We start from the raw sequence: 27,021 nt of genomic DNA, 5'->3' as shown, positions 1-27,021 counted from the left end.
TTTGAAACAAGGCACTAAGGTAATACTGTCCTGCATACAAAGTGTTATGTTTGGGGCAAATCCATTACAACACATTACTTAGTACAACTCATATTTTCAAGAATAGTGGTGGCTGCATCATGTTATGGGTATGCCTGTAATTGTTAAGGAATGGGAGTTTCAGGATAAAAAATATATGGGATGGAGCTAAGCACAGGCCTAGACGAACCTGTTTCAGTCTGCTTTCCACCAGACACTGGATGAGGAATTCACCTTTCAGCAGGGCAATAACGTAAAAATAAGAACAAATCTACACTGGAGTTGCTTACCAAGAAGACAGTGAATGTTCCTGAGTGTCCGAGTTACAGTTTTGACTTAAATTAGCTTGAAAATATATGGCAAGACTTGAAAATGTTTGTCTAGCAATGATAAACAATGAACTTGACAGAGCTTGAAAACAAATGCTTCAGAGTCCAATGGCGGCGAGATTTACACCACTCCAGCCGACGCTTGGCATTGTGCATAGTGATCTTAGGCTTGTGTGCGGTTGCTAGGCCATGGAAACCAATTTCATGAAGCTCCTGACGAATAGTTATTGTGCTGACGTTGCTTCCAGAGGCAGTTTGGAACTCGGTAGTGAGTGTTGCAACCAAGGACAGACTATTTTTACACACTACGTGCTTCAGCACCTCGGTAGTCCCGTTCTGTGAGCTTGTGTGGACTACCACTTCGCGGCTGAGCCGATTTTTCTCCTACAGTAGCACTTACAGTTGACCGGGGCAGCTCTAGTAGGGCAGAAATTTGACAAATTCACTTGTTGAAAGGTGGCATCCTATGACAGTGCCACATTCAGTTTTTGTGTATGGAGATTGCATGGCTGTGTGCTCGATTTTATACACCTATCAGCAACAGGTGTGGCTGAAATAGCCGCATCCACTCATTTGAAGGGGTGCCTGCATACTTCTGTTTATATAGTGTCTGTAAATGAGATATTTCTGTATTTCATTTTTAATAAATTCTTAAAACATGTTGTCACTTTGTCATTATGGGGGTATTGTGTGTAGATGGGTGAGAGGATAAAATCCATTGAATCCATTTTGAATTCAGGCTGTAACACAAAAAAATGTGGAATAAGTCAAGTGGTATGAATACTTTCTGAAGGTACTGTACTTGTGAAAATTGCACCTAAGTGATTGAAAAAAGAGAATCTCATTTCTCACCAAGTATGTGTGTGTCTGGCAGGTGAAAAGGAAGATAAGTTCTGATAAGAAGAATGTTAAACATCTTAAAACATATATCTCTCTCACATAGACAGATACAGTATGCAGACCCCCCCCCCCCCCACACACACACACACAGACAGATATACAGAGACAGACAAGACAAGTCAAGACAAGACCAGACCAGACCAGACCAGACCGACAGACAGACAGAAACACAATCACAGACAGCAAAAACCCAACACCGAGAAATATACTGTAATATACACAGATACAGACACTAAGACACATGCATGCACACATACTTTACATTTGAACACACACACACACTCACAGAGACATACAGTAGACAAAAAACGCATAATGACAGGCAGAATAACACACATGCCTACTGTAAAACACAGACACTTACAGAGAGAAAGCCACATGATACAAAGGCATATAGACACAGTGCTGACACACACACACAAACAGGAGAAGATTATTTAGTGATGAGATAATCCTCCAGAGATGTGACGGAGAGGACCCTCCACCCCCAGACACCGACCCCTGATGCCCTGAGAACAGCCCCCCTTCCTGGATCAATCTGCCCTCCAGCCCTGGAACATATCACCAGCAGCAGTCCAGAGTGAGCGCCCAAACACACCACAACACACACGCTCATGAGTTCAGTACCCAGGACTCTCACAGGCACACACACACACACACACAGACCTGAACACAGACACAGACACACACACATACATAGAGCCACAGAAAAGCGCACACACACACACACACACACACACACGAACACAGACAAAGACAAAGACACGCACACATACAAAAAGCCTCATAGAAAAGCGCAAACACACACACACACAAACACACACAGATTCACTCATTCACTTACACAGACATATACACGAACACAGACAAAGACACGCACACATACAAAGAGCCTCATAGAAAAGCGCAAACACACACACACACACACACACACAGATTCACTCATTCACTCACACAGACATATACACAAACACAGACAAAGACACATACAAAGAGCCACATAGAAAAGCGCACACACACACAGATTCACTCATTCACTCATACAGACATATACACAAACACAGACAAAGACAAGCACACATACAAAGAGCCACATAGAAAAGTGCACACACACACGCACGCACACACACAGATTCACTCATTCACTCACACAGACATATACGAACACAGACAAAGACACGCACACATACAAAGAGCCACATAGAAAAGCGCAAACACACACACACACACAGACAAAGACACGCACACATACAAAGAGCCTCATAGAAAAGCGCAAACACACACAAACACACACACAGACAAAGACACGCACACATACAAAGAGCCTCATAGAAAAGCGCAAACACACACACACACACACACACACAGATTCACTCATACAGACAAAGACACGCACACATGCAAAGAGCCACATAGAAAAGCGCACACACACACAGATTCACTCATACAGACATATACACAAACACAGACAAAGACAAGCACACATACAAAGAGCCACATAGGAAAGTGCACACACACACACGCACACACACACACACACACACACACACACACAGATTCACTCATTCACTCACACAGACATATATACGAACACAGACAAAGACACGCACACATACAAAGAGCCACATAGAAAAGCGCAAACACACACACACACACACAGACAAAGACACGCACACATACAAAGAGCGACATAGAAAAGCGCACGCACACACACACACACACACACTCAGACATACTCAGAGACACAGAGACACATATGCATACACACACAAACACAGGCACAAAGTCACACAGACATGTGCACAGATACACACTTTGACATTTTCTTGTCAAAGGAGCCAGTGTGCACTCTCCCTCCCACCACCATTATCATCACAATCAACAGGCTTTTGTAGAGGTAGAGAGAGAGAGAGACAGGGGGAGAACAGCAAGGGAAGAAGACAGAGCCCAAAGAGACAACGAGAGGAGAAGGGAACCCAACGAGAGAAGGATGACTAGAGCCAGATAGAGAATGAGAGCAAATGACACAAAAAGAAAATAGTAACTAACAGTTACTAAATAAAAAAGGAATGTCAGACAGGGAGCGAGAGAGATAAATAGGAGATATATAAATAAAGAGAGGTGTGAGAGAGATTAAAGATGAACAGACAGTGTTAGTCTGTTACATTAATCAAACACAAGTCTCTCTCTCTCCCTCCCTTCCTCACTCCCTCCCTCGGTGCCCCCTGGCCATGTTAGCCGTGCCAGATCCCCAGTCAACCAGCGCAGCCCAGCACACATCACTAACCCCCATCTCATCTGTTGATCTGCTTTTATCACCCAGCCATAACCAACACAGCCCTCAGACACAGAGATATAGAGAGAGAGAGAGAGAGAAAGACCAACATCCCAGACAGACCCATTCATAATGCTATACTCTAAGTCCTTTCACAGCAATTACCATAAAACTCTACTCCAACACCTCTTCTTACAGTAATCTTACAGGAAACTACACAGTCCCTCACTAAACTCCTCACCCCTCTTTACATCAATCATCAGCTCTCTCACAGTCCCTCCTCACTAAACTCCTCACCCCTCTAAAATCAATCATCAGCTCTCTCACAGTCCCTCCTCACTAAACTCCTCACCCCTCTTAACATCAATCATCAGCTCTCTCACAGTCCCTCCTCACTAAACTCCTCCCCTCTAGCATCAATCGTCAGCTCTCTCACAGTCCCTCTTCTCTCAATCTCCTAAAACTCCTTATATCACTAATATAACATGTTATACTATTAGACGACTGCACCTTACTAAACTGAGGATTGATTGATTGGTTTACATGGGTGGCCGTGGTTCTTACCTGCTCTCCAGTGTGCACCAGCCACAGTGTGCATCGCCGGCCCCCAGACAGTCACTGCATGTTCTGTACTGGCTACATGCTGCTACCTTTACCCTCAGGAGCTATTGACAGAAGCACACATACAGACACTCAAAACACTGTACATAATACAGTATATTATTCACACCTCATCTCTTTTGGCATGTTTTGTGCATTTACACACTGTCATACATGGTTAGGACATATATCTTATCATGTTTATTAAGCATTGCATGTCGTCTGGCTTTCACATACATGCAAGGTGCCTTTCTCACTCTTTGTCTAATATATTAGCATGTTGAATAGGTACGTATTTCTCTGTTTACAGGAAGCACATTCATTCTCTCACACCAATTTTTCCGGTTGCAGCCCCACTTCTACATACAGTTTGCACGGTTGACTCATAACCTTCGTGCATTATTTAACATACAACACTTTTAGACAAGGGGCCACCACATTCTCCTAAAACGTCTGACAAGGCAATGCATATTCGCTCATCTAGCATTATTTTGTTTGTCAAATCAAAAGGGAAAGCAGACTGCTTATATCACCTCTTGAAAATTGTTATCTCTGAATGTATTTATCTGATGTGAAGTGAATGGATATAATATCACTTATTCACTTATTCAGAAACTTGTAATAACTGCTAAATAACATCTGTTTTTCCTAAAAAAATATGACTACTCACTAGGAAAAACCAGGAAAATGCATAAATGAAAGGCATGTCAAAGAAACAAATTAAACCAATGCCATTGTCAGTGAGAACATGAATCAGTCTAACTGAGTCTAGTTGATGGATGAAAGTATTGATCCCCACAGCCTTACATGGTGAGAAGTCATAAGGTAGAGGTAGTTCCTGTCTATGGGGTCAAAGGTCATAATGTGGTGCACTGATTCGCCGGCTGGTAGCTTCAGAGACCACTGATTGGCCACGGTCAGGTTCTTCAGGAGGGTCAGCTGTGGGAGACAGGCAGAGTGCTCAGTACACACAAAGACACGTAACAAGTTAGGTAACAATTTAGGTCATGATTACCAGTGATTCTAGTTTTTTATTTGATGGATTCCATTCTTTCAGACTATATAAATCTGTTTATACATGTACTATTTACACAAAGGCACACTACTTGGCGGTGCTGATGTGAATTTTTTTAATTTATTTTTATTTCACCTTTTATTTAACCAGGTAGGCTAGTTGAGAACAAGTTCTCATTTGCAACTGCGACCTGGCCAAGATAAAGCATAGCAGTGTGAACAGACAACACAGAGTTACACATGGAGTAAACAATTAACAAGTCAATAACACAGTAGAAAAAAAGGGAGTCTATATACACTGTGTGCAAAAGGCATGAGGAGGTAGGCAAATAATTACAATTTGGCAGATTAACACTGGAGTGATAAATGATCAGATGGTCATGTACAGGTAGAGATATTGGTGTGCAAAAGAGCAGAAAAGTAAATAAATAAAAACAGTATGGGGATGAGGTAGGTAATAATGGGTGGGCTATTTACCGATAGACTATGTACAGCTGCAGCGATCGGTTAGCTGCTCAGATAGCAGATGTTTGAAGTTGGTGAGGGAGATAAAAGTCTCCAACTTCAGCGATTTTTGCAATTCGTTCCAGTCACAGGCAGCAGAGAACTGGAACGAAAGGCGGCCAAATGAGGTGTTGGCTTTAGGGATGATCAGTGAGATACACCTGCTGGAGCGCGTGCTACGGGAGGGTGTTGAAATTGTGACCAGTGAACTGAGAAGGCGGAGCTTTACCTAGCATGGACTTGTAGATGACCTGGAGCCAGTGTGTCTGGCGACGAATATGTAGCGAGGGCCAGCCGACTAGAGCATACAGGTCGCAGTGGTGGGTGGTATAAGGTGCTTTAGTGACAAAACGGATGGCACTGTGATAAACTGCATCCAGTTTGCTGAGTAGAGTGTTGGAAGCAATTTTGTAGATGACATCGCCGAAGTCGAGGATCGGTAGGATAGTCAGTTTTAGGGTAAGTTTGGCGGCGTGAGTGAAGGAGGCTTTGTTGCGGAATAGAAAGCCGACTCTATATTTGATTTTCGATTGGAGATGTTTGATATGAGTCTGGAAGGAGAGTTTACAGTCTAGCCAGACACCTAGGTACTTATAGATGTCCACATATTCAAGGTCAGAACCATCCAGGGTGGTGATGCTAGTCAGGCGTGCAGGTGCAGGCAGCGAACGGTTGAAAAGCATGCATTTGGTTTTACTTGCGTTTAAGAGCAGTTGGAGGCCACGGAAGGAGTGTTGTATGGCATTGAAGCTCAGTTAGATAGCACAGCGTCCAAGGACGGGCCGGAAGTATATAGAATGGTGTCATCTGTGTAGAGGTGGATCAGGGAATCGCCCGCAGCAAGAGCAATAATCATTGATATATACAGAGAAAAGAGTTGGCCCGAGCATTGAACCCTGTGGCACCCCCATAGAGACTGCCAGAGGACCGGACAGCATGCCCTCCGATTTGACACACTGAACTCTGTCTGCAAAGTAGTTGGTGAACCAGGCAAGGCAGTCATCAGAAAAACCGAGGCTACTGAGTCTGCCGATAAGAATATGGTGATTGACAGAGTCGAAAGCCTTGGCAAGGTCGATGAAGATGGCTGCACAGTACTGTCTTTTATCGATGGCTGTTATGATATCGTTTAGTACCTTGAGCGTGGCTGAGGTGCACCCGTGACCGGCTCGGAAACCAGATTGCACAGCGGAGAAGGTACGGTGGGATTCGAGATGGTCAGTGACCTGTTTGTTGACTTGGCTTTCGAAGACCTTAGATAGGCAGGGCAGGATGGATATAGGTCTGTAACAGTTTGGGTCCAGGGTGTCTCCCCCTTTGAAGAGGGGGATGACTGCGGCAGCTTTCCAATCCTTGGGGATTTAGGGGTTATGCAACCATGCACTTCAGTCCACTCCAACACAACTCACCCTCGATACTTTGAAAATACTCAAATGATATTAAGTCCTTTAACAAAGCACTATGTTTAAAAAAAAGGCACAGTCGAAAAAAATGACTGTAAGATGTACACAAGAGTACACACAATTCTTTACAAAAAGTATCAAGTCTTTGGAATCTTGCTCGTACACACTCACATACACACAGTAATCCATAGACCACAGACAAATACATGCTAAGGCTGTGACTTGATGTCACACAGACAGTGAGAAAGCTTCTTGCTGATAATTGTTGTGGTTTCTGTCTCAGCTCTATTGACATCCTGCCATCCTGAGGAAACCAGACAGAGATTGTTCTGGTGACAGTCCCGGACTCGACTGCTTCTCTAGTGACCAAACACAACTCAACCCACGAACACACACACATATGCATGAGCACTATAGCACAAACTTTCACACACAAACACATGTGAAAACAGGCACGTGCACACACACTCACACAAATAAACATAAACCCCCACACACACACACACACACACACACACACATGCCAATAAAGATCAAACATACAGGGTCACAATAGAGCCACCCAATAGCCCACACCTGGGCAGATAGCAGGGAGCTGTGAAGAGGTGGAGATGAGTTGGGCACAGCCAGGTCAAACAACAAAACACCTGCTGGATACTGGCAGGTCACTCACTGCCTCTCTCTCTCCCATGTCTGTCTGCCACAACATGAAAGACTCTATTCAACTCAGGAGTACTCAGCTGCTCCAAGCGCTCTCTCTATGCGCGCGCGTGCGCGTGTGCGTGTGTGTGTGTGGGAGGGAGGGGGGATAGAGTGTGTGTTTGTTGACAATAAAATCAAAGGACCCTTTTTATGGTTGAGATAGTGGACTGAGAGACAGAGAGGGAGAGGGACAATGAAAGACAAACTGAGATGGGAGGAGGTGGCGAGAGAGGGAAATAAACGAAAGACAGAGAAAGAGAGAGGGAAAGAGAGACATAGAGAGACAGACAGAGTAAAATAGAGAGACAGTGCTGCTGTAGTGAGAGACTTTGTTAAAAATGTATGTAATTACTTCATTGAGGGTCTCCCAGCCCCAGTAGCAGAGGCCTAACTCAATCTCTACCACTGTTCCCATGTACTCTGTACTACTCCGCCTGAGCCAAGCTCACAGACAGAATCACATTACACACACTAACAGCACCATTACCCTCTGTTACAGTGCTGCCCCCAGGACAAACACACACACACAAATGTGTACACACACACACAGCATAAAACACACAGACCTCCTGTTTTGAACATAGACACATGCATCATACATATGTGCCACATGCAACACATACAACACGCTCCATATTTAACACACACACCAGGGTTTCCTTTAGGAAAATGTGGCGCTGGCAGAATTTGGGAAAAGTACCGGACACATATACATTGGGTGTGTACCCTGATTAGGGCGTCCACCCACGGTGCTCAGAATGACAGAAATTCTGATGCACACTTTGAAGACGTTAGAATACCTGTCCACATTTGCTGTTCCTCAGCCAACAAGACGAGTAACGAACAGCAACATCACTAGCCTATATCAATCTACTATCCCACATAGTAGAAAAGTTGACCTATTCTATTGGTCAGCTTATTGAGAAAGAAATAGCCTATTCAAAACAGACTCTGGGACAGTTGTGGCAGATAGATCCCAAATTCATATAACTAATAAGCCTAGGCTACATGAAATAAAAAAAAGTTAAAAAGCTTTGAGGCTGATGCAACAGATCAGAACATTTAGTTTAAAATTATTTCTTCACATTATAAGCGCAGCAATTCGCACAAGGCAGTAGACGACGCATGAATGTTCGTTGTCACAACTCCTACCGAAGGTGGCTCCCCTTCCTGTTCGGGTGGTGCTCGGGGGTCGTCGTCACCGGCCTACTAGCTGCCACTGATCCCTTTCCCCTCTTTTCTGTTTATTAGTTGCACCTGTGTATAGTTTAGGATAATTGGTTGGGCTTTATTTACCAGCCGGCCCGCCTGCTGGTTGTGCGGGATTGTTTTCAGTGTACATGTTGTCCGTGACGGTTGTCCGTGTATTTTGTATTTTGCTGGACTGTTTAAGGTCCCTGTGTTTGGGGCATTTGTTTGGGTTGGCGTCGTTTCACCGTTGTGGTGCAAATAAAGTAGCGCTACCCTGAACTCTCTGCTTCCTGCGCCTGACTTCTTCCTCCACTACACCCCAGGCGTTACATTCGTTCCATAATGCAATTAGAGGGAAAACACCACTGTCAAAAGCAAACCGCACATGCGAGCGGTTTCATGTGACAGAGATGATCGGTTTGAATTTAGAGAGAAAGGAGATCTAATATGAAAGATCTAACATGGGTTGCTATAACTAGGATTGTGCCTTTGGCTACTAAACAATGAAAGAAAATGTATATAAAATAATTGCCTACAAGGATATGGTCTGATATTGGCTAGGCTACTTTGAAGCAAGGTATGACATGCCTCACAATATATAGTGAAACGTTCAGGTTTCAAACAATTAAGTAAAAGTTTTCAAAATGCATACTGCCTCCAGCATATTGTAAAGTGATGTGTGAAGCGCTGATGAACCCTGCTGATGAAGCCTGCCTGCCTTCCTTTGTCTGCCATTTGCTGAGGTGCAGTAACAGCCGCAGGCTCTGTATCTGTATGCTGTACGGCATGATAAAGAAGATAAATAACGAATATATAGCCTAGCCTACTGTACACACCCGCCAATTTAATTCCACAAAATTATGCAAATGAATCTATAGACCGATAAGCATGACCAGTAAAAAATATTTCCATCAACTGGTGTTTCCATCAATGAATAAGCTAAAAAGCATTATTTCGCAATTGGATTTGTTCTTCTTCTCCCGGATAATTTGCAGGGTCAATTTTATCAGCTTTTCAAAATGCTTATCTGTAAAAAAAAAAAAAGCTATTAATAAAATGGCGGCAGGGTAGCCTAGTGGTTAGAGGGTTTGACTAGTAACCGGAAGGTTGCAAGTTCAAACCCCTGAGCTGACAAGGTACAAATCTGTCGTTCTGCCCCTGAACAGGCAGTTAACCCACTGTTCCTAGGCCGTCATTGAAAATAAGAATTTGTTCTTAACTGACTTGCCTAGTTAAATAAAGGTAAAAACATTTTTTTTTTAAATAACCCTGGTGGGTGAAGCTTCAGGTTAAAGATAAAGCCATTGTGAATGACAAAGTCTGCTTTTATTTGAAGTTATTTTTTTATGTGTACAGATGTGGTCATGGGGGGGGGGGGGGGGGGGGGGTGCATGAGGTATTGCCCTCTCATATGTATTTTTTTGTGTGCATTAGACTGGTACCTTTTACAACATTAGAAATATGTTGCTGGAGGGTGTCTTGTTTTAGGCCTCCTAAAAGAGTATTCTGTATTCTGCTTTTTTTTGTTTATGCCAGAGGTATGGTGGTGGTTAAGGTTGTGTGTGTGTGTGTGTGTGTGTGTGTGTGTGTGTGTGTGTGTGTGTGTGTGTGTGTGTGTGTGTGTGTGTGTGTGTGTGTGTGTGTGTGTGTGTGTGTGTGTGTGTGTGTGTGTGTGTGTGTTTGTGTGTGTGTGTGTGTCTCCAAATTGTCTGGCCTGATTGTATATTTAGGTTTTTGGTTGTCTGCCTATGTCCTTACGCCATTGAGTAAAAGTGGTTTGGTGTTTACCCAATGTGCATACTCCATACCCCATGATTATGTGCTCTGTGTGTTCTCACAGCATGTGTGTTTATGTCTGTCTGTGTGTGTGCGCGCGTCTGCGCCTGTGTGCGTGTGAGCTCGACACCCACATAAAGCAAATGTTCTCTCAACTGTAGACGTTTCCTCACCCTGCTCAGATGTGATCTTTCATTAATACACTTCCTGGCATTAGCACCCTTTTAGACCTACAGTAAATCTACGTTATTTTCTCATGTTAACAATGTCTCATCTTTATTCATTACCTTCAGTTCAATCTATTGTAATTTACACCTTACACTTCTCTGATAACATATAAAACTGCTCTCTCTTCTTTGGAAATGTCAATATTCCTGAAAGAAAAATGGATGTCAGTAAAGCAGTTCCTCTAACCTTGCGCAGTCGTCCGGTGCTGGTGCCCAGAAACACCACAGTGTGGTGATGTACGTTGTCCACGGCAACAGAGCTGAGGCCCAGAGACTCAAACAGGGGTGTGGCCCTCAAGGGCCTTTGTAGGGCCAGTGGGTGCTGCAGGTGGGCCGCTCCACAGTCCAGCTGCTCCGGTTGCAGCTGACAGATGGATATAGAGAGACAAATAGCCAATGATCAAACTTTGAGTCAGTTTAAAATATCTCAATAAACAGGAAGAGAGACAGGCAGGCAATTATGAAGAGGAAAAAAAAAAAAATATATATATATATATATATATAATTATATATAATTATGAAAAAAAAATATATATATATTGGATAAAATAATATCAATTACGGGTCAACATATTGCTCCAAGCGTTGTTAAAAATTCTTATATTCTTGAGCATATATGTGTATATATAAATCATTGGTTCTAATCACACCTGCGTTTTGCGAACAAGTAGAATCATAAACAGTGGTTTGTTTGTTATGTTGGCCTGCGTCCCCTGGATTTTCCTCACGGATTTGCCTCTTGATCATTACATTCACCACTCTCTCAAACGTCTAACTCCGCCCTCTCGTGGCACAGGCCGAGGGTCTGAGACGTGAAACGAATTGCCCCAGCTGAGAGTTGACTCAAGTAGGGAACTAGAGACGCTGTTGATAGTGTGTTTGCAAGGTGCCGAACTAAAGGAAATTTTAAAACCATCCCTTTCCCAGACATCCCACAAATAAACATACACTGACTCTGGTAAATAGTCACTTAGATATGTTAGTTAGTCAGGTGGCTAGCTGACAGCAGAGACTTCTATTGCAGTAACGTTGAAGGGCTCTGGCTAGTAGGCCTATTACTTAGCCAGCTAGAAGGATGAAGTAAGAAGCTAACGTTAAGTGGCGATGCCTCAACAGGAGCAAAAAGAGGCTACTAAGTTCTCATAATAACGTTGCTTTACAGACTAGGCTACTGAGAAAGACAGTGATGTGGCGCTCAGTGTTGAGGCTGAGGCAGGCTTCAATGCATGGTGAAGGAAGAGACAGAAAGAGAGAGGAAGCAAGCAGAGAGAGAGGTTAGTACAGTGGGTTCATATTAGTTTGTAGCCCAAATAGTTTGGACGCTACAGACAGAAGTTGGCACATCTGCAGTACCGACTTCAGACGGGCAAAACGGAGACCACCATCGTGCTCCTGAGAGTCTCATCTTTCCATAGAGTGATCATATTAGTTAGTAGGCCATCTGGACACTACAAAGGTTATGTGGGAATACTTTTGTATTATGCTAATTAGATTTACAAACAGGTGAGTCATTTAAGCAATAATACATGAGAGGCCATGTGTCATGACATTTTTTTCATGGCTGGGATGTGGTCATAGCCACAAAGCGACAAAGTGTTATTTAAATTGGAATCCAGCCAGTTAGGATAGCTAACAATTGGAACGTTTAATCACACACAACTGCAGTTAGAAGACTACCAAGGTGGGAAGATTGATAAATGAGACTACCTAAACCATCTAAACTGGAACAACCATCTCAATAATGGGTGAAATAAGTCCATATTGGATTAGTTAGAATAATGTATGTTATTTAACTTTGTGTGGTTGGCTATAAAACAAATGAAACAATCAATGTGCATGCAGAAACATATATATTAAAACAAACTATTCTAAAAACCAACCTGCAGCAAAGAATACTAGGAAATGTGATAATAAACCCCCTCTCTTGTATTTTTAACTCAGAGAGCTCATGGAAATTAACTCAACACAGCCAAGTAACAACAAAACCACAAGGTGGTGATTCAACTGTGATTCAGTGATTGAACTATGATTCAAATGATTTATTCCCTGCAGGTGGTGTACATTTCAATCCCACCAGAATCAACACTCAGATATACCTCAACACCGAGATTTGCTGTGTAGCATCTTTAAGACCTGACTGTCAACACTTGAATTTGGCTTGAATTTCACAGCATTCCTCAGAAGCTGCAAGTTGCATAAAGACCTTTTATAAAACACGTTGTTTGAGTACTATGGGTCCTTTAAATAATGAGAGGGGATTTATAGTGTGAAAGTAATTGCCTTTAAAGATATGATCTATAAGGTAATAAGAATACACTTTTCTTCCTAAATTTTGTACGTAAAATATTTTTATAGGCCTAATCTAAGAGCATGTATTATGTTATTTGACACATTGAATACAGATTAACCTCAATAATGATTATGGCCTATGATACTACATTTTCCGAGAGAACGAATCAGTATGCCCAGTGGAAAACTATAATGTTACCCTACATTTAATTTAAAAAGTTGTTGAGTATCGATGGTAAACGAATGTTTACTTAAAAAAACATGTCCATTCTACGTCTCCAGTAGAGGCCGAAAGCTTGCTCGGATGAGAGTTTAACAAAAGAAGCCTACCCCGTACGGTTCCCATAACCAGATCCTGCACACACAATCACCGACCTGAGCGCGCTCGTGACAATAAACTTTTCCCATAGAAATGATACGGTGTGATTCATTATTAAAACTGTCTGTTGCCAAAAGCAACGCATTTTGCCAATTTATTTATGCAGGCCTATAGTAGCAAGTCCAATAAACCCACACCTTTCTGTTTTTTTTTGTAGCACGTAGGGCTCCTAACTTCATCAAAATAAAATGAAATAAAATTAGTTCCCACCAAGTCTCACAAATATGAATAGGCCTACAAATCTCACTGAAGTTTAAAACAAAATGATAGTTTTCATGCTTTACTTACCACCAGATTCCCTTTGTGTACGCACGCTGCGCCCGAGCCCTGGATGACGCTGTCCAGCACCTGCACCTCGCTGCTGGGGGAGTTGGAGCAGTTCCTCCGGCCCTGACGGATCTCTTCCTCGATGTCTGAGAACCGAAACGCACACAGGGCAGACTTTCTGTCTGATTTGGTGAACACCCCGAACAGGTACGACTCCAGCCCCTCTCCGGTCCCCGAGTGGATCTCCGCGGGGTGAACGGAGACGAGACGGTTGTAGATGTTCCCGTTATATCCACACTGGAGCGGCATCTGGATGAAAGACTCAGTGAGTTTACGGCTCTCTGAGGTGGATTTTCTGGGGTTCTCGGTGTCCAGGCATATCCTGGCCAGGATGCTGTTCGGCTGGCTCTCCTTGTGGCCCATATTCGCGTCGTTGTTGATAGCAATATAAGAATAGGTCTTCTGAATGAAGGCATGGACAAAGTTTAGTTTATTCTTCTGCTTCACCTCCTGTTTGATCTTGAAGACGTTATCCTCGGACGGGTTGATGTCATAGGTGAACAGCCTAGACAAATCATTGATGTTCAGGGACCGAATGGCGATTTCGGGTGTGTTCTCGAAGCGCAGGTCCTCCTTGCTGTGGTTCTTGGGGAAAAACGTGGTCCCGACGCCGGTGTAAGTGGCCCCGACGAGGAGTCGGGTGTTCCCCCCATGGCTCCTGAAGATGAGCCCCACGGTGGAAGCGTTGGGGTGGTTCGCGGCGATATTCAGCATGCTGGGGAAAACGGTCTTCTCGCCCTGAGGGGGAAACTCCACCGCTATCTGAGATATATTTTCCATCTTCCTGAGCTCACAGAAGCCCTGGTACACCGAACCGCATACCACCAGCACCCCCTGCTCCCGGTCCAGCTCGAGCAGCTTGTTGAAGTTGTCAGTGAGGGATTTGGGGTGCTCGCAGGGCGCTTGGGGAAGCTGCGGCGCATGGCACAGCAGGTTGTCCTCCACCGGCCCTGTTCTCTTCTCCACCTCCACGCTCAGGGTCCTGTTAAGCTGGTAGACCATGTTTACCGTAGCTAGGTAGACTTTTCGACTCACCTCATCCACCACAAAGTTATTGGTCTGGTTTGGAGAGGCGAACGCCTGTTGGATCTGTAGGGCGCTGGCAAGCCATGGGCTGTGTTGTGCATTCCAGGACGATTCCAGCACCAGAACGCCGAAAATCAGAACAACTATCTTCTCCGAAGGAGGCATTTTTCCTTCTGGCCGGTTTCCGCGTCTTCTGTGCCGAGGGGTGCATTGAGTAAGGAAAAAAATATCGTGTTTTGTCCTACTGCGACAATCCAAGAGGAAAGGCTGTTTCCTGCTCAACTCCTTAACACAGAGTGACGTGATAAGAGAATCGTGCTTCCTTTTCTCAGCGCAGCGCACATCAGAGCACAGCAGAGGAGGACTGAGAGCGCAGAGCTGTCTTCTGCTGCTGCCCCTCTCTCTGCCCACTCCACTCCACCACACAGCCCCGCACCCAGCAGCTGCAGTCCTCAATCCTCCCATTCATTCTTGTCAATATTATAGGCCTTGGAATTTCATCGTGTGAGATTTGTTTCAGTCAAAGTTTATTGGAGTGGTTAGGGTAGGCTAATTTTAGTCTATTTGCGTAATGGACATCCACACACCAAGGCAGAACAATAATCAAATCAAATTAAAATCAAATTTATTTATATAGCCCTTCGTACATCAGCTGATATCTCAAAGTGCTGTACAGAAACCCAGCCTAAAACCCCAAACAGCAAGCAATGCAGGTGTAGAAGCACGGTGGCTAGGAAAAACTCCCTAATAATGGTGTAATTACTGTTAATTAGTTATCTATCTATAGAACTATAACAAAATAATCCTCAAATGATCAAACTAGAATAATACTTTGAGAGGGATTTGAGGGGGATTAATAATGTGAGAAGAAAATATAGCCTGGGCCTATTTTCTAAAATAGAAACCTACAACAGACATTTAGATAGCCCAGTTGATGTTGCCTGTCATCCTAAATCAGTGCTCTGCTCCTCTTGGGGTTGATGCCGGGAGCTGCTCTCACATCCTGCGACCAGTGGCCCCTTCCCACTGGGCATAAACTGGTTGAATCAACTTTGTTTCCACGTCACTTCAACCAAAAAATTAACGCGATGACGTTGAATCAGCGTGAAAAACTGATTGGATTTGCAAAAAATCCTCAACGTAAGGGGATTTCATATTTTTGACCTAATTCCATTGACATGGTGAAATTTGTTGTTGATTTCACGTTGAATTCACGTCAGTTGACCACTCAACCCAGTGGTTCTCAGATTAGTTATGCAGATTTGCAAAGGGCTCCGTCTGCACTCTGTGCACATATGGTGGGGTAAGCACCGTGAAAGTGCTACCAGATGGGCACCTCAGCGCACCTTTCCATTTTTTGACATTCACATCTATTTAGCTTTTGGATCCCTGCCTCATAAATATTCAAACGCAACACATGTGCACCTCTCAAAAATGTATGACGCTTAAAGTTTCATTTTTTTAAACAGAAATTAAGTCCTTCTTGTTCACAGCTCTGCAATGAGAGAACATGCGACATCTCAGTGGGATATCAATACAAAAAGTGTCAGCGCAGACTGGGAGTGCATCTTTTTCGATTACCCACATTCTCTCAAGGACCCACATAATGTAAATACAATTACCCAAAGACAGATCAGAAAGGTGGAAGGGAGAATAATCTCTGGAGTGAGTGAGAAATACGGAAATTTGTGCGTCATGCCAGTTCGTGCACTAAATCCCTGTTGGATCTCTCGCGGCCGGCTGTCACAGGGGACCTGTTCTGTTCCACTTAGTTCCGTGCACGCCTCCCATCACCACTTCGTGCTGTTATTTGCGCTGATAAGCACCGCCGGGGCCTATGCGTGTTTACGTTTGCCCACAAACACGCTCATCTAATTGGACAGTGTGGAGGGGCAGGAAAGAGGTATGATAAGGAACCAGCTCACTGATCGCTCGGAGGAAGACTACCACACACACACATATCGCCTACACACATCCTCCAACACACCCACTAAAACCCCTCATCTCTACTAAGAGTGAGAGGGAAGGGACTGAGGAGAGAGACTGGGGAGAGACGCGGTATCACGGGTCACGGCTTTCAAGGATCAGATATTACTGAAGAGGTGTGACGGAGTGCTGCACTTTGGTTACCCTCGATTTTTCGTGACACATCATGGAAGACTGTGTTAGGGGGTAGACCTATCGAATCAAATCAAATTAAAATCTAATCAAAGTTTATTCGTCACTTACACAGTTTACCGCAGGTATAAAGGTCAGGGGTGGAAAAGTGAAAGTCACACTATAAAATACTACTGAGCAAAAGTACCTGGTTTTAAATGAACTTAAGTAGCCTGCAGTGGTGGAAAAAGTACTTAATTGTCATACTTGAGTAAAAGTAAAAAGTAGGCTAAAAGCAAATGCTATACATCAAATTCCTTATATTAAACAAACCAGATGGCATGATTTTCATGTATTTACAGAAAGTCATGTGCCACACTCCAACACTCAGACATCAATTACAAAGACAGCATTTGTGTTTAGTGAGTCCTCCAGATCAGAGGAAGTAGGGCTAACAATTCGTTATAGTGATATGTGCGTGAATTGGACCATATTGCTGTCCTGCCTGAAAATCTATAGGAGAAAAAAGTACATATTTTCTTTAAGGAATCTAGTCGAGTAAAAGTGGTTAAAAATATAAATAGTAATGTACAGATACTGAAAAAAACGACTTAGAAGTATTTTTACTTAAGTAGGCTACACCACTGTAAAAGGTGCAGTGAAAAAAACTTACTTGCAAGTTCCCTCAACAATGCAGTTGAAGTTGAAGAAAGTCTTATACTAAGTCATAAAACTGATATGTACACAATATGATATACAGTATACACTTTGAATGTGCAGTCAAGTATGGCTGTATTTACAATATAAAGTGGATTGTCTTGGTCACGCAGTTTAAATAGTAGGTCCTAAATGGAACAGCAGCGTAGACTGAACGTATGTGTGTACAGTGCCTTCAAAAGGTATTCATTCCTTTGATTTATTCCACATTTTGTTGTGTTACAGCCTGAATTCAAAATGGATTAAATTGATTTATTTTCTCACCCATCTACACACAATACCCATAATGACAAAGTGAAAACTTGTTGTTAAACATTTTAGCAAATTTATTGAAAATGAAATACGGAAATATCTAATTTACATAAGTATTCACACTCCTGAGTCAAAACATCGTAGAAGCATCTTTGGCAGTGATTACAGGTGTGAGCTTTCCACACCTGGATTGTGCAACATTTGCCCCTTATTCTTTTCAAAATTCTTCAAGCGCTGTTAAATTGGTTGTTGATCATTGTTAGACAACCATTTTCAGGTCTTGCCATAGAATTTCAAGTAGATTTAAGTCAAAACTATAACTTCTTTAAACATTATTCTTGGTAAGCAAATTCAGTGTAGATTTGGCCTTGTGTTTTAGGTTATTGTCCTGCTGAAAGGTGAAATCATTTCCCAATGTCTGGTGGAAAGCAGACAACCAGGTATTCTTCTAGGAATTTGCTACTTAGCTCAATTCTGTTTCTTTTTTATCCTGAAAAACTCCCCAGTCTTTAACGATTACCAGCATACCCATTACACGATGCAGCCAACACTATGCTTGAAAATATGGAGAGTGGTACTCAGTAATTGTTGTTTTGGATTTTTCCCCAAACATAACACTTTGTATTCAGGACAAAAAGTGAATTGCTTTGCCACATTTTAGCAGAATTACTTTAGTGTTTTGTTGCAAACAGGATGCATGTTTTGGAATATTTGTATTCTGTACAGGATTCGTTATTTTCACTCTGTCAATTTGGTTAGTATTGTGGAGTTATTACAATGTTGTTGATCCATCCACAGTTTTTTCCTATCACAGCCATTAAACTCTGTAACTATTTTAAAGTCACCATTAGCCTCCTTCGTCTCCAGCAACTGAGTTAGGAAGGACGCCTGTATCTTTGTAGTATCTGGGTGTATTGATACACCATCCAAAGTTTAGTCAATAGCTTCCCCATTCTTAAAGGGATATTCAATGTCTGCTTTTAAAAAATGTTTTACTCACTAATTGCAAGGCACTGGAACACCTCCGTGGTCTTTGTGGTTGAAACCGTTTTTCAAATTCACTGCTCGACTAATGGACCTTACAGATAATTGTATATGTGGAGTACAGAGAACACAATTTATGTGACTTGTTAAGCACAATTTGACTTTTGGCTTGCCATAACAAAGGGGTTGAATACTTATTGACTCAACACATTTCAACTTGTAATTTTTAATTAATTTGTAAAACATTTGAAAAACATTATTCCACTTTCACATTATGAGGTATTATGTATATGACAGTGACAAAAAAAATCTATATTTACTCAATTTTTAAATCAGGCTGACTTTCAACCTTCGTCTCTCCCGAGCACGTATGGGAGTTGTAGCGATGAGACAAGATAGTAGCTACTACAACAATTGGATACCACGAAATTGGGGAGAAAAAGGGGTAAAATAAAAAATAAAAAATAAAACATTTGTGGTGCGGTTAAAAAAATGATACAGACCCCTTGACTTTACCCATATTTTGTCCTGTTACAGGCTTATTTTAAAATGTATTAAATAAATAAACATTCTCAGCAATCTACACACAATACCCCATAATGACAAAGTGAAGACATGTTTAGATTTTTTTGCAAATGGATTAAAAATAAAGAACTGAAATAACTTATTTACATTAGTATTCAGACCTTTTTCTATGAGGCTTAAAATTGAGCTCAGGTGCATCCTGTTTCCATTGATCATCCTTGAGACGTTTCTACAACTTGATTAGAGTCCCCCTGTGGTAAATTCAATTGATTGGACATGATTTGGAAAGGCACACACACCTGTCTATATAAAGTCCCACAGTTGTCGGTGCATGTCAGAGCAAAAACCAAGCCATGAGGTCGAAGGAATTGTCCGTAGAGCTCCGAGACAGGATTGTGTCGAGCACAGATCTGGAGAAGGGTACCAAAACATTTCTGCAGCATTGAAGGTCCCCAAGAACACAATGGCCTCCATTATTCTTAAATGGAAGAAGTCTGGAACCACCAAGACCCTTCCTAAAGCTGGTCACCCGGCCAAACTGAGCAATCGGGGGAGAAGGGCCTTGGTCAGGGAGATGACCAAAAACCTGATGGTCACTCTGACCGAGCTCTAGAGTTCCTCTGTGGAGACGGCAGAACCTTCCAGAAGGACAACCATCTTTGAAGCACTCCACTTAGGTCTTTATGGTAGGGGCCAGACGGAAGCCACTCCTAAGTAAAAAAAACATGACAGGCCGTTGGAGTTTGCCAAAAGGCATCTAAAGACTCTCAGATCATGACAAACAAGATTCTCTAGTCTGATGAAACAGAGATTGAACTCTTTGGCCTGAATGCTAAGCGCCACATCTGGAGGAAACATGGCTCATCTTTATCAAGGGTGCCAATAGTTATGGACCTGACTGTGTGTATGTACAATGTGTACACTTGGAACTCGGTAGGGAGTGTATGTGGACACCCTTTCAAATTAGTGGATTCAGCTATTTCAGCCATTCCCATTGCTGACAGGTGTATAAAATAGAGCACACAGCCATGTAAACTCCATAGACAATTATTGGCAGGAGAATGGCCTATCTAAAGAGCTCAATGTGAAGTGAAAACGTCTAGGAGCAACAACGGCTCAGCTGTGACTTGGTAGGCCACACAAGCTCACAGAATGGGACCGCCGAGTGCTGAAGCACTTAGCATGTAAAAATTGTCTGTCCTCTGTTGTAACACTCCCTACCGAGTTCCAAACTGCCTTCGGAAGCAACTTCAGCACGAGAACTTTTCGTCGGGGACTTCATGAAATGGGTTTCCATGGCAGAGTAGCCGCACACAAGCCTAAGATCACCATGCACAATGCCAAGCGTCTGGGTTTGGCGAATTCCAGGACAACTTTACCTGACCCAATGCATAGTGCCAGCGGTAAAGTTTGGTGGAGGAGGAATAATGGTTTTGGGCTGTTTTTCATGGTTCGGGCTAGGCCCCTTAGTTCCAGTGAAGGGAAATCATAACACTACAGCATACGATGACATTCTAGACTATTCTGTGCTTCCAACTTTGTGACAACAGTTTGGGGAAAGCTCTTTCCTGTTTCAGCATGACAATTCCCCATGCATAAAGCGAGGTCCATACAGAAATGATTTGTCGAGTTCAGTGTGGAAGAACTTGACTGGCCTGCACAGAGCCCTGACCTCAACCCCATCGAATACCTTTGGGATTAATTGAAATGCCGACTGGCCTAATCGCCCAACATCAGTGCCCGATCTCACTAATGCTCTTGTGGCTGAATGGATGCAAGTCCCCACAGAAATGCTCCAACACCTAGAGGAAAAAAGAGTAGAGGCTGTTATAACTGTAAAGGGGGACCAACTCTATATTCATGCCCATGGTTTTCGAATGCGATGTTCGACGAACATGTATCCACATACTTTTGGTCATGTAGTGTATGTGTGTGTGTGTGTTTCTGTGTGAGTGAATGTGTATATGTGCTTGTGTAAGTGTTGGATGTGTGGAGTGTCTCTAAGGTGCAGGTCTGAGCAGGTAGACAGGAGCCTGTTAGTCCGAGACCCGATACCTTTTGAAAGATGGTAACGGAGTGAACAGTCCATGGCTTGGGTGATTGGAGTTCCAGGCCTTCCTCAGACACTGTCTGGTGTAAATGTCCTGGAGTGCAGGGAGCTCGACCCCAGTAATGTATTGGGCCGTCCACTCCATACCAGGTGGTGGTGCAGCCTTACAAGATGCTCGCAATAGTACAGCTATAGACGTTCTTGAATATCTGAGGGGCCATGCCAAATTTCTTCATTCGCCTGAGGTTGAAGATGCGCTGTTGAGGCTTCTTCACCATGCTGTTGATATGAAGGGTCCACGTCAGGCCCTAGCTGTTCATGGGGGCATGCTCCCTCTCCCCCCTGCTTTCCTGTAGTTCATGTTAAGCTTCTTGGTTTTGCTGATGTTAAGGGAGAGGTTTCTGTCCTCGGACCACTTTGCCAGGGCTCTAACCTCCCTGTAGGCTGTCTCATCACCGTCAACAAAAAATCATCAACAAAAAGCTTTGCTTTCCACTACACACAATAACAAACTTCTATATTCACACTAAAATCAAACAAGAATGTTCTGAACTGCATTTTGATTGGACGTCTGCAAATTTAATGATGGTGCTGGAGTCATGCATAGACACAGTCGTAGTTGAACAGGGAATACAGGAGGAGGATGAACACACACCCCTGACAGCCCCCAATGTGTTGAGGGTCAGCGTGGCAGAGGTGTTGTTGCCTACCCACACCACCTGGGGGCAGCCCATCAGGAAGTCCAGGATCCAGTTGCAGAGCGAGGTGTTTAGTCCCAGGGCCATGAGCTTAATGACGAGCTCAGAGGGGACTATGTTTTTTGAAGCTGAGCTGTAGTATGCAAATTGTAGTGGGTCCAGTGTGGTAAGGGACTGGGACTGCGCTCTGCCCACCAACCTGTTTCCTGCCAGATAAGAAACAACCCCTGCACAGGGACAGCGTCAGCACTGCACTGCCTCTCCGCCCCCATATGGACTGACAATGAGACATGAACAGCTAGGGAATATGAATGGTAAAATATATATATTTTGAACACACACTGCATAAAGGACACGGACGCACACACACATTGAAAAGTTAAATATGTATCACACATTTCTAAACCCACTGTAATGTAGGTGTTTCAAGACTCAATTTGAGCGCACAGATCATCTGTGGGTCATCTCAGGCACTAAGGAGTTTTAAACAGGATAGGACCGCCATCTAGTGGCTTCGTACATGAACTTCAACAGGACTGATTCCTTCTATAATCAATCCACATTAAACACTAATCAGTGCTTAAGCCTACTTTGTTCCTTAGTTAAAAATGTAAAATGTATCTCATCTAGACAAAGTTTATTCCAGGCAGTTTAAGAATCTCACTTAATTAATTAATCTGTTTAACAACATGACTTTAAATAATTGCCCATCCTCAACCTGAAACAGGATTTGGCCAGCAGGGAGGAGATGATCGCTTGCCAATCCTACAAGAGAGCCTGAGACAGACACACACAAGACTATGAGTGCGTGTCTAGGTACACATGCAACACACACACACACACACACACAAAGTCAGAGTGCCAGGAGTTAATCAGGAATGCACTTTTATTGTCCCACACTTAGAAAAGGACATCAGAAGGCACTCGAGTGGTTTAGCACACAACCCTACCCTACCAAACACCAGAGAGGACACGGCAAGGTCACACCAAAGTCAGAAGTAAACTCAGGAGCCATTCACCTGTGGCACGTTCAAGATCAAGACACAAGATCAAGACACAAATTCAGTGCAGTTTCTGGTTTAAATATGTTTCAATGATCCTGAACATAGACCTAAGCCGCCAGAGAGGGCTATGTATAGGAAGAAATGTAGTGTTCCTCCATCCTTGTCCCAGAACGCAATTCCCAATATCAGTTATTATCTTCAAACAAGCTCCTAATGGAGCTGCAGAATGGACTTCAGATGGACTCATTCATGTCAGCTAGGTCGAAGGACCTTGAACTGAAGGACCTTGAACAGATGAATGGGAGGATAAAATGGATTGAGAGCCAGCATATTCAACAGTAATCAAGGACCCGGATTAGGAAACACACATCAGATCATTAGCAGTGAGTTTCTCAGAGCAATTACTCAGAAGTGGCCTTGTTAAGGTATATTCTGTTAGCCTGGTTCCATATCAGTGTGTGCTTTGTTTAGTCAATTATTCTGCAATGTCATGACCAAGAATCAGAGGAGTTGGCTAATAAAGCACAAACAGATCTGGGAACCAGGCTAATATTATTTGTCATACACCTCAAATCCAAGGTGAGACATACAAGTAGGCCGTATGTACAATTGGCTGATCATCGAAGAGAACTGTATGTTTTGTATCACAAATGGCACATTATTCTCTATTATACACAGTGAAAGTGGTGCACTATAAAGGGAATAGGGTGTAATTTACATTTTGCCTCTCATCCCCACAAGGCTATATGACCTGCGCTGGGTCTTTTCTCTTTACATACCAAAGAAAGAAAGAACATAAAAACCTCCCTATTTATTAACCAGGTGCAACGGGAGAGTTTTGGCACATAGGACAGAATGAATATTGGAGGAAACATGGGGATAAAAAGAGAGTGAAAGGGAGAGAGAGAACTGTAAGTGATGGAGTGAGTCACATTCGTAATATAGGCAGCACATCGAACAACAGTAGCATGGCAGTGGATACAGTTGTCTTTGTCTGGCAAAAGCAGCATTCCTTTTCAACATGGACTTCAGCTGACACAATGGGTGGGCACCAGTAAAAAGCAGTATCATGGCAACTCCACATTTCCTGCAAAGTGGCCTTATTTGTATCCTTTGGTCTCTGGTGGCTCTGTGGCGAATGGCCCTAACTGTTAAACCCTCCCTCTTGTCTAAGCTGTTGCCACACTCTAGAAGTCATTATCATTCATGATATCACCTATCTTAATTGAAAAGGATGTACGGAAGCACGAGGAGTCTCTAGGCGTGACACTCACAGTATTGTCCGGGAAACAAAAAGTCCTCGGTAGAAAGGTTCCTTCTGATCTCAGAATCAAGCCATCGTGTGGGGAAAAGTGCGAGGGCATTCATTCATCTTTTTATATTCTACCCATAACAGCCAGGTAGATCACTTTCTTCCTGAAAGGCAGACAATCAGAATAGCATTTCTCTGCAGAGGGCCTGAGCCTGAGGTGAACTTCCAATCAGTTTCCTGACAGCTCCTCTTTGTGCAGAGTGGGAGGAGCCTAACGCTACATGGTACTGAATTTAAAAAAAATGAAAATGAAAATAATAATAACGACAATAATATACTTGATTAACTCCTAGGAAATAAAACAGTATCAGGATGCATCCTGTGAAAGAAAAAAAACTATTTCTGATCTCCAAAAATGTAAACAAAGTCTCATTCTTCCTAAATGAATGTCAGAATTGAGTGGTATTCTCATCTTCCCTCCTTCCCTGACTTTCTCCTCAGTCCCACCTCACTGAGCTCAACAGATAGGCTCATTCCTCGGCGTCCGTCAACACAACCACCCCATCCCATTGGCAGTTAGGCTGATCCTGCTTCTTGTGTGTGGACAGAGTTCCACCCCCATGCGTAGTCATAGAACCACACCTCTCCACGCGGTCATCTGGGTGGCTGCAGGGCACGGTGCGTGCAGCAGCCCGACAGCGCGTCCCAGTTCCTCCAGATGAAGGCGAAGAGCAGGATGAGGAGGAGCGTGGAGAAGGACCGGGAGCGGGTCTTCATCAGGGGGATCACACAGTTGGCTATGGTGGAGACAAACACCAGGAGCACGGCCATGAGGGCCAGGAGGACGTTGATGAGCTTCCCCAGCAGTGTCCGGGCCGTGGCATTCTCTAAGCCCTCTAGCTGGACCACCTGCTGCTGTTGCTGCTGCAACTCCATCTTAGAGATACGTGTCTGACACGCCTCCAGGGCTTCCTACAGGACAGGTTAAGAGAAAAGTGTTACACATAGTATTACTCAGTACTACTACACGCAGTAAAGTAAAGACAGTAGTGTCTGACAGACAAATAACAAAGATCATTCAATGTAAAACTCTAGCATTTAATTTAAAACATCAAAGAGAGGGATGTGTAGGTTAAAGACAAGGCAACGTTGTGCACCCATAACCTTATGCAGGACAAAAGGACATGTGGTTTACAGACACGGAAATGCTCTGTTTACAGACAAACAACCCACTGAGGTTATGGTACACAGACATGGTTTTCAGTTCATTTTACAGTCCTGTTTAAGCTGGTAATGCCCTGTTATTTAATAAGAAATTACATTGAAACAATGGTTACGAACCTGTGAAAGAACTCAACAAAATAGCTAACTATCTGGTACATTATGATGCTAGTTCTTATGGATTCCAATGAAACAAATATACAGTTGAAGTCAGAAGTTTACATACACTTAGGTTGGAGTCGTTAAAACTAGTTTTTCATCCACTCCACAAATGTCTTGTTAACAAACTATAGTTTTGGCATGTCGGTTAGGAGATCTACATTGTGCATGACACAAGTAATTTATCCAACATTTGTTTACAGAACCTTTATTTCACTTATAACTCACTGTATCACAATTCCAGTGGGTCAGAAGTTTACATACAATAAGTAGACTGTGCCTTTAAACAGCTTGGAAAATTCCAGAAAATGATGTCATGGCTTTAGAAGCTTCTGATGGGCTAATTGACATCATTTGAGTCAATTGGAGGTGTTCCTGTGGATTTATTTCAAGGCCTACCTTCAAACTTAGTGCCTCTTCACTTGAAATCATGGGAAAATCAAAAGAAATCAGCCAAACCTCAGAAAACAAATTGTAGACCTGTCACACCCAGACCATAGTTTGCTTTGTATGTTTATATGTTTTGGTTGGTCAGGGTGTGATCTGAGTGGGCATTCTATGTTGGATGTCTTGTTTGTCTATTTCTATGTCTGGCCTGATATGGTTCTCAATCAGAGGCAGGTGTTAGTCATTGTCTCTGATTGGGAACCATATTTAGGTAGCCTGGGTTTCACTGTGTGTTTGTGGGTGATTGTTCCTGTCTCTGTGTTTTGTACCAGATAGGGATGTTTTTGGTTTTCAACATTTATTGTTTTTGTAGTGTTCGTGTTTATCTTTTGTTATTAAACATGAATCAAAGAAACCACACTGCATTTTGGTCCGCCTCTACTTCACCTAAGGAAAACCCTTACAAGACCTCCAAGCCTGGTTCATCATTGGGAGCAATTTCCAAACGCCTGAAGGTACCATGTTCATCTGTACAAAAAATAGTGCGCAAGTATAAACACCATGGGACCACGCAGCAGTCATACCATTTAGGAAGGAGACGCGTTCAGTCTCCTAGAGATGAACGTACTTTAGTGAGAAAAGTGCAAATCAATCCCAGAACAACAGCAAAGGACCTTGTAAAGATGCTGGAGGAAACAGGTACAAAAGTATCTAT

The 27,021-nt window shown here is 43.1% G+C and overlaps 2 protein-coding genes across 7 annotated transcripts in view; both read right to left on the bottom strand.

Moving 5' to 3' along the window:
* LOC109907746 (plexin-D1) overlaps positions 1-15,312 on the bottom strand; it is a 106,549-nt gene extending 91,237 nt beyond the window's left edge. Inside the window, exons 1-4 of the mRNA XM_031793917.1 lie at positions 13,896-15,312; positions 11,127-11,303; positions 4,930-5,061; positions 4,087-4,187 (exon numbers count right to left, since the gene is read on the bottom strand). Coding sequence (XP_031649777.1) covers positions 4,087-4,187; positions 4,930-5,061; positions 11,127-11,303; positions 13,896-15,125 — 1,640 coding nt within the window. The 5' untranslated portion in view covers positions 15,126-15,312. The remainder of the gene's footprint in view (positions 1-4,086; positions 4,188-4,929; positions 5,062-11,126; positions 11,304-13,895) is intronic.
* A 7,830-nt stretch (positions 15,313-23,142) lies between these two features.
* LOC109907740 (transmembrane and coiled-coil domains protein 1) overlaps positions 23,143-27,021 on the bottom strand; it is a 69,701-nt gene continuing 65,822 nt past the window's right edge. For all 6 annotated transcript variants that reach the window (XM_020505905.2, XM_031793914.1, XM_031793915.1 and 3 more), the window contains one exon: positions 23,143-25,511. In XM_020505905.2, the coding sequence (XP_020361494.1) occupies positions 25,194-25,511 (318 nt within the window). In that variant the 3' untranslated portion in view covers positions 23,143-25,193. The remainder of the gene's footprint in view (positions 25,512-27,021) is intronic.

This window comes from Oncorhynchus kisutch, linkage group LG17 (assembly GCF_002021735.2).
Source record: "Oncorhynchus kisutch isolate 150728-3 linkage group LG17, Okis_V2, whole genome shotgun sequence".
Taxonomy (NCBI): domain Eukaryota; kingdom Metazoa; phylum Chordata; class Actinopteri; order Salmoniformes; family Salmonidae; genus Oncorhynchus; species Oncorhynchus kisutch.
This window is presented reverse-complemented; position numbering and strand designations above follow the sequence as displayed.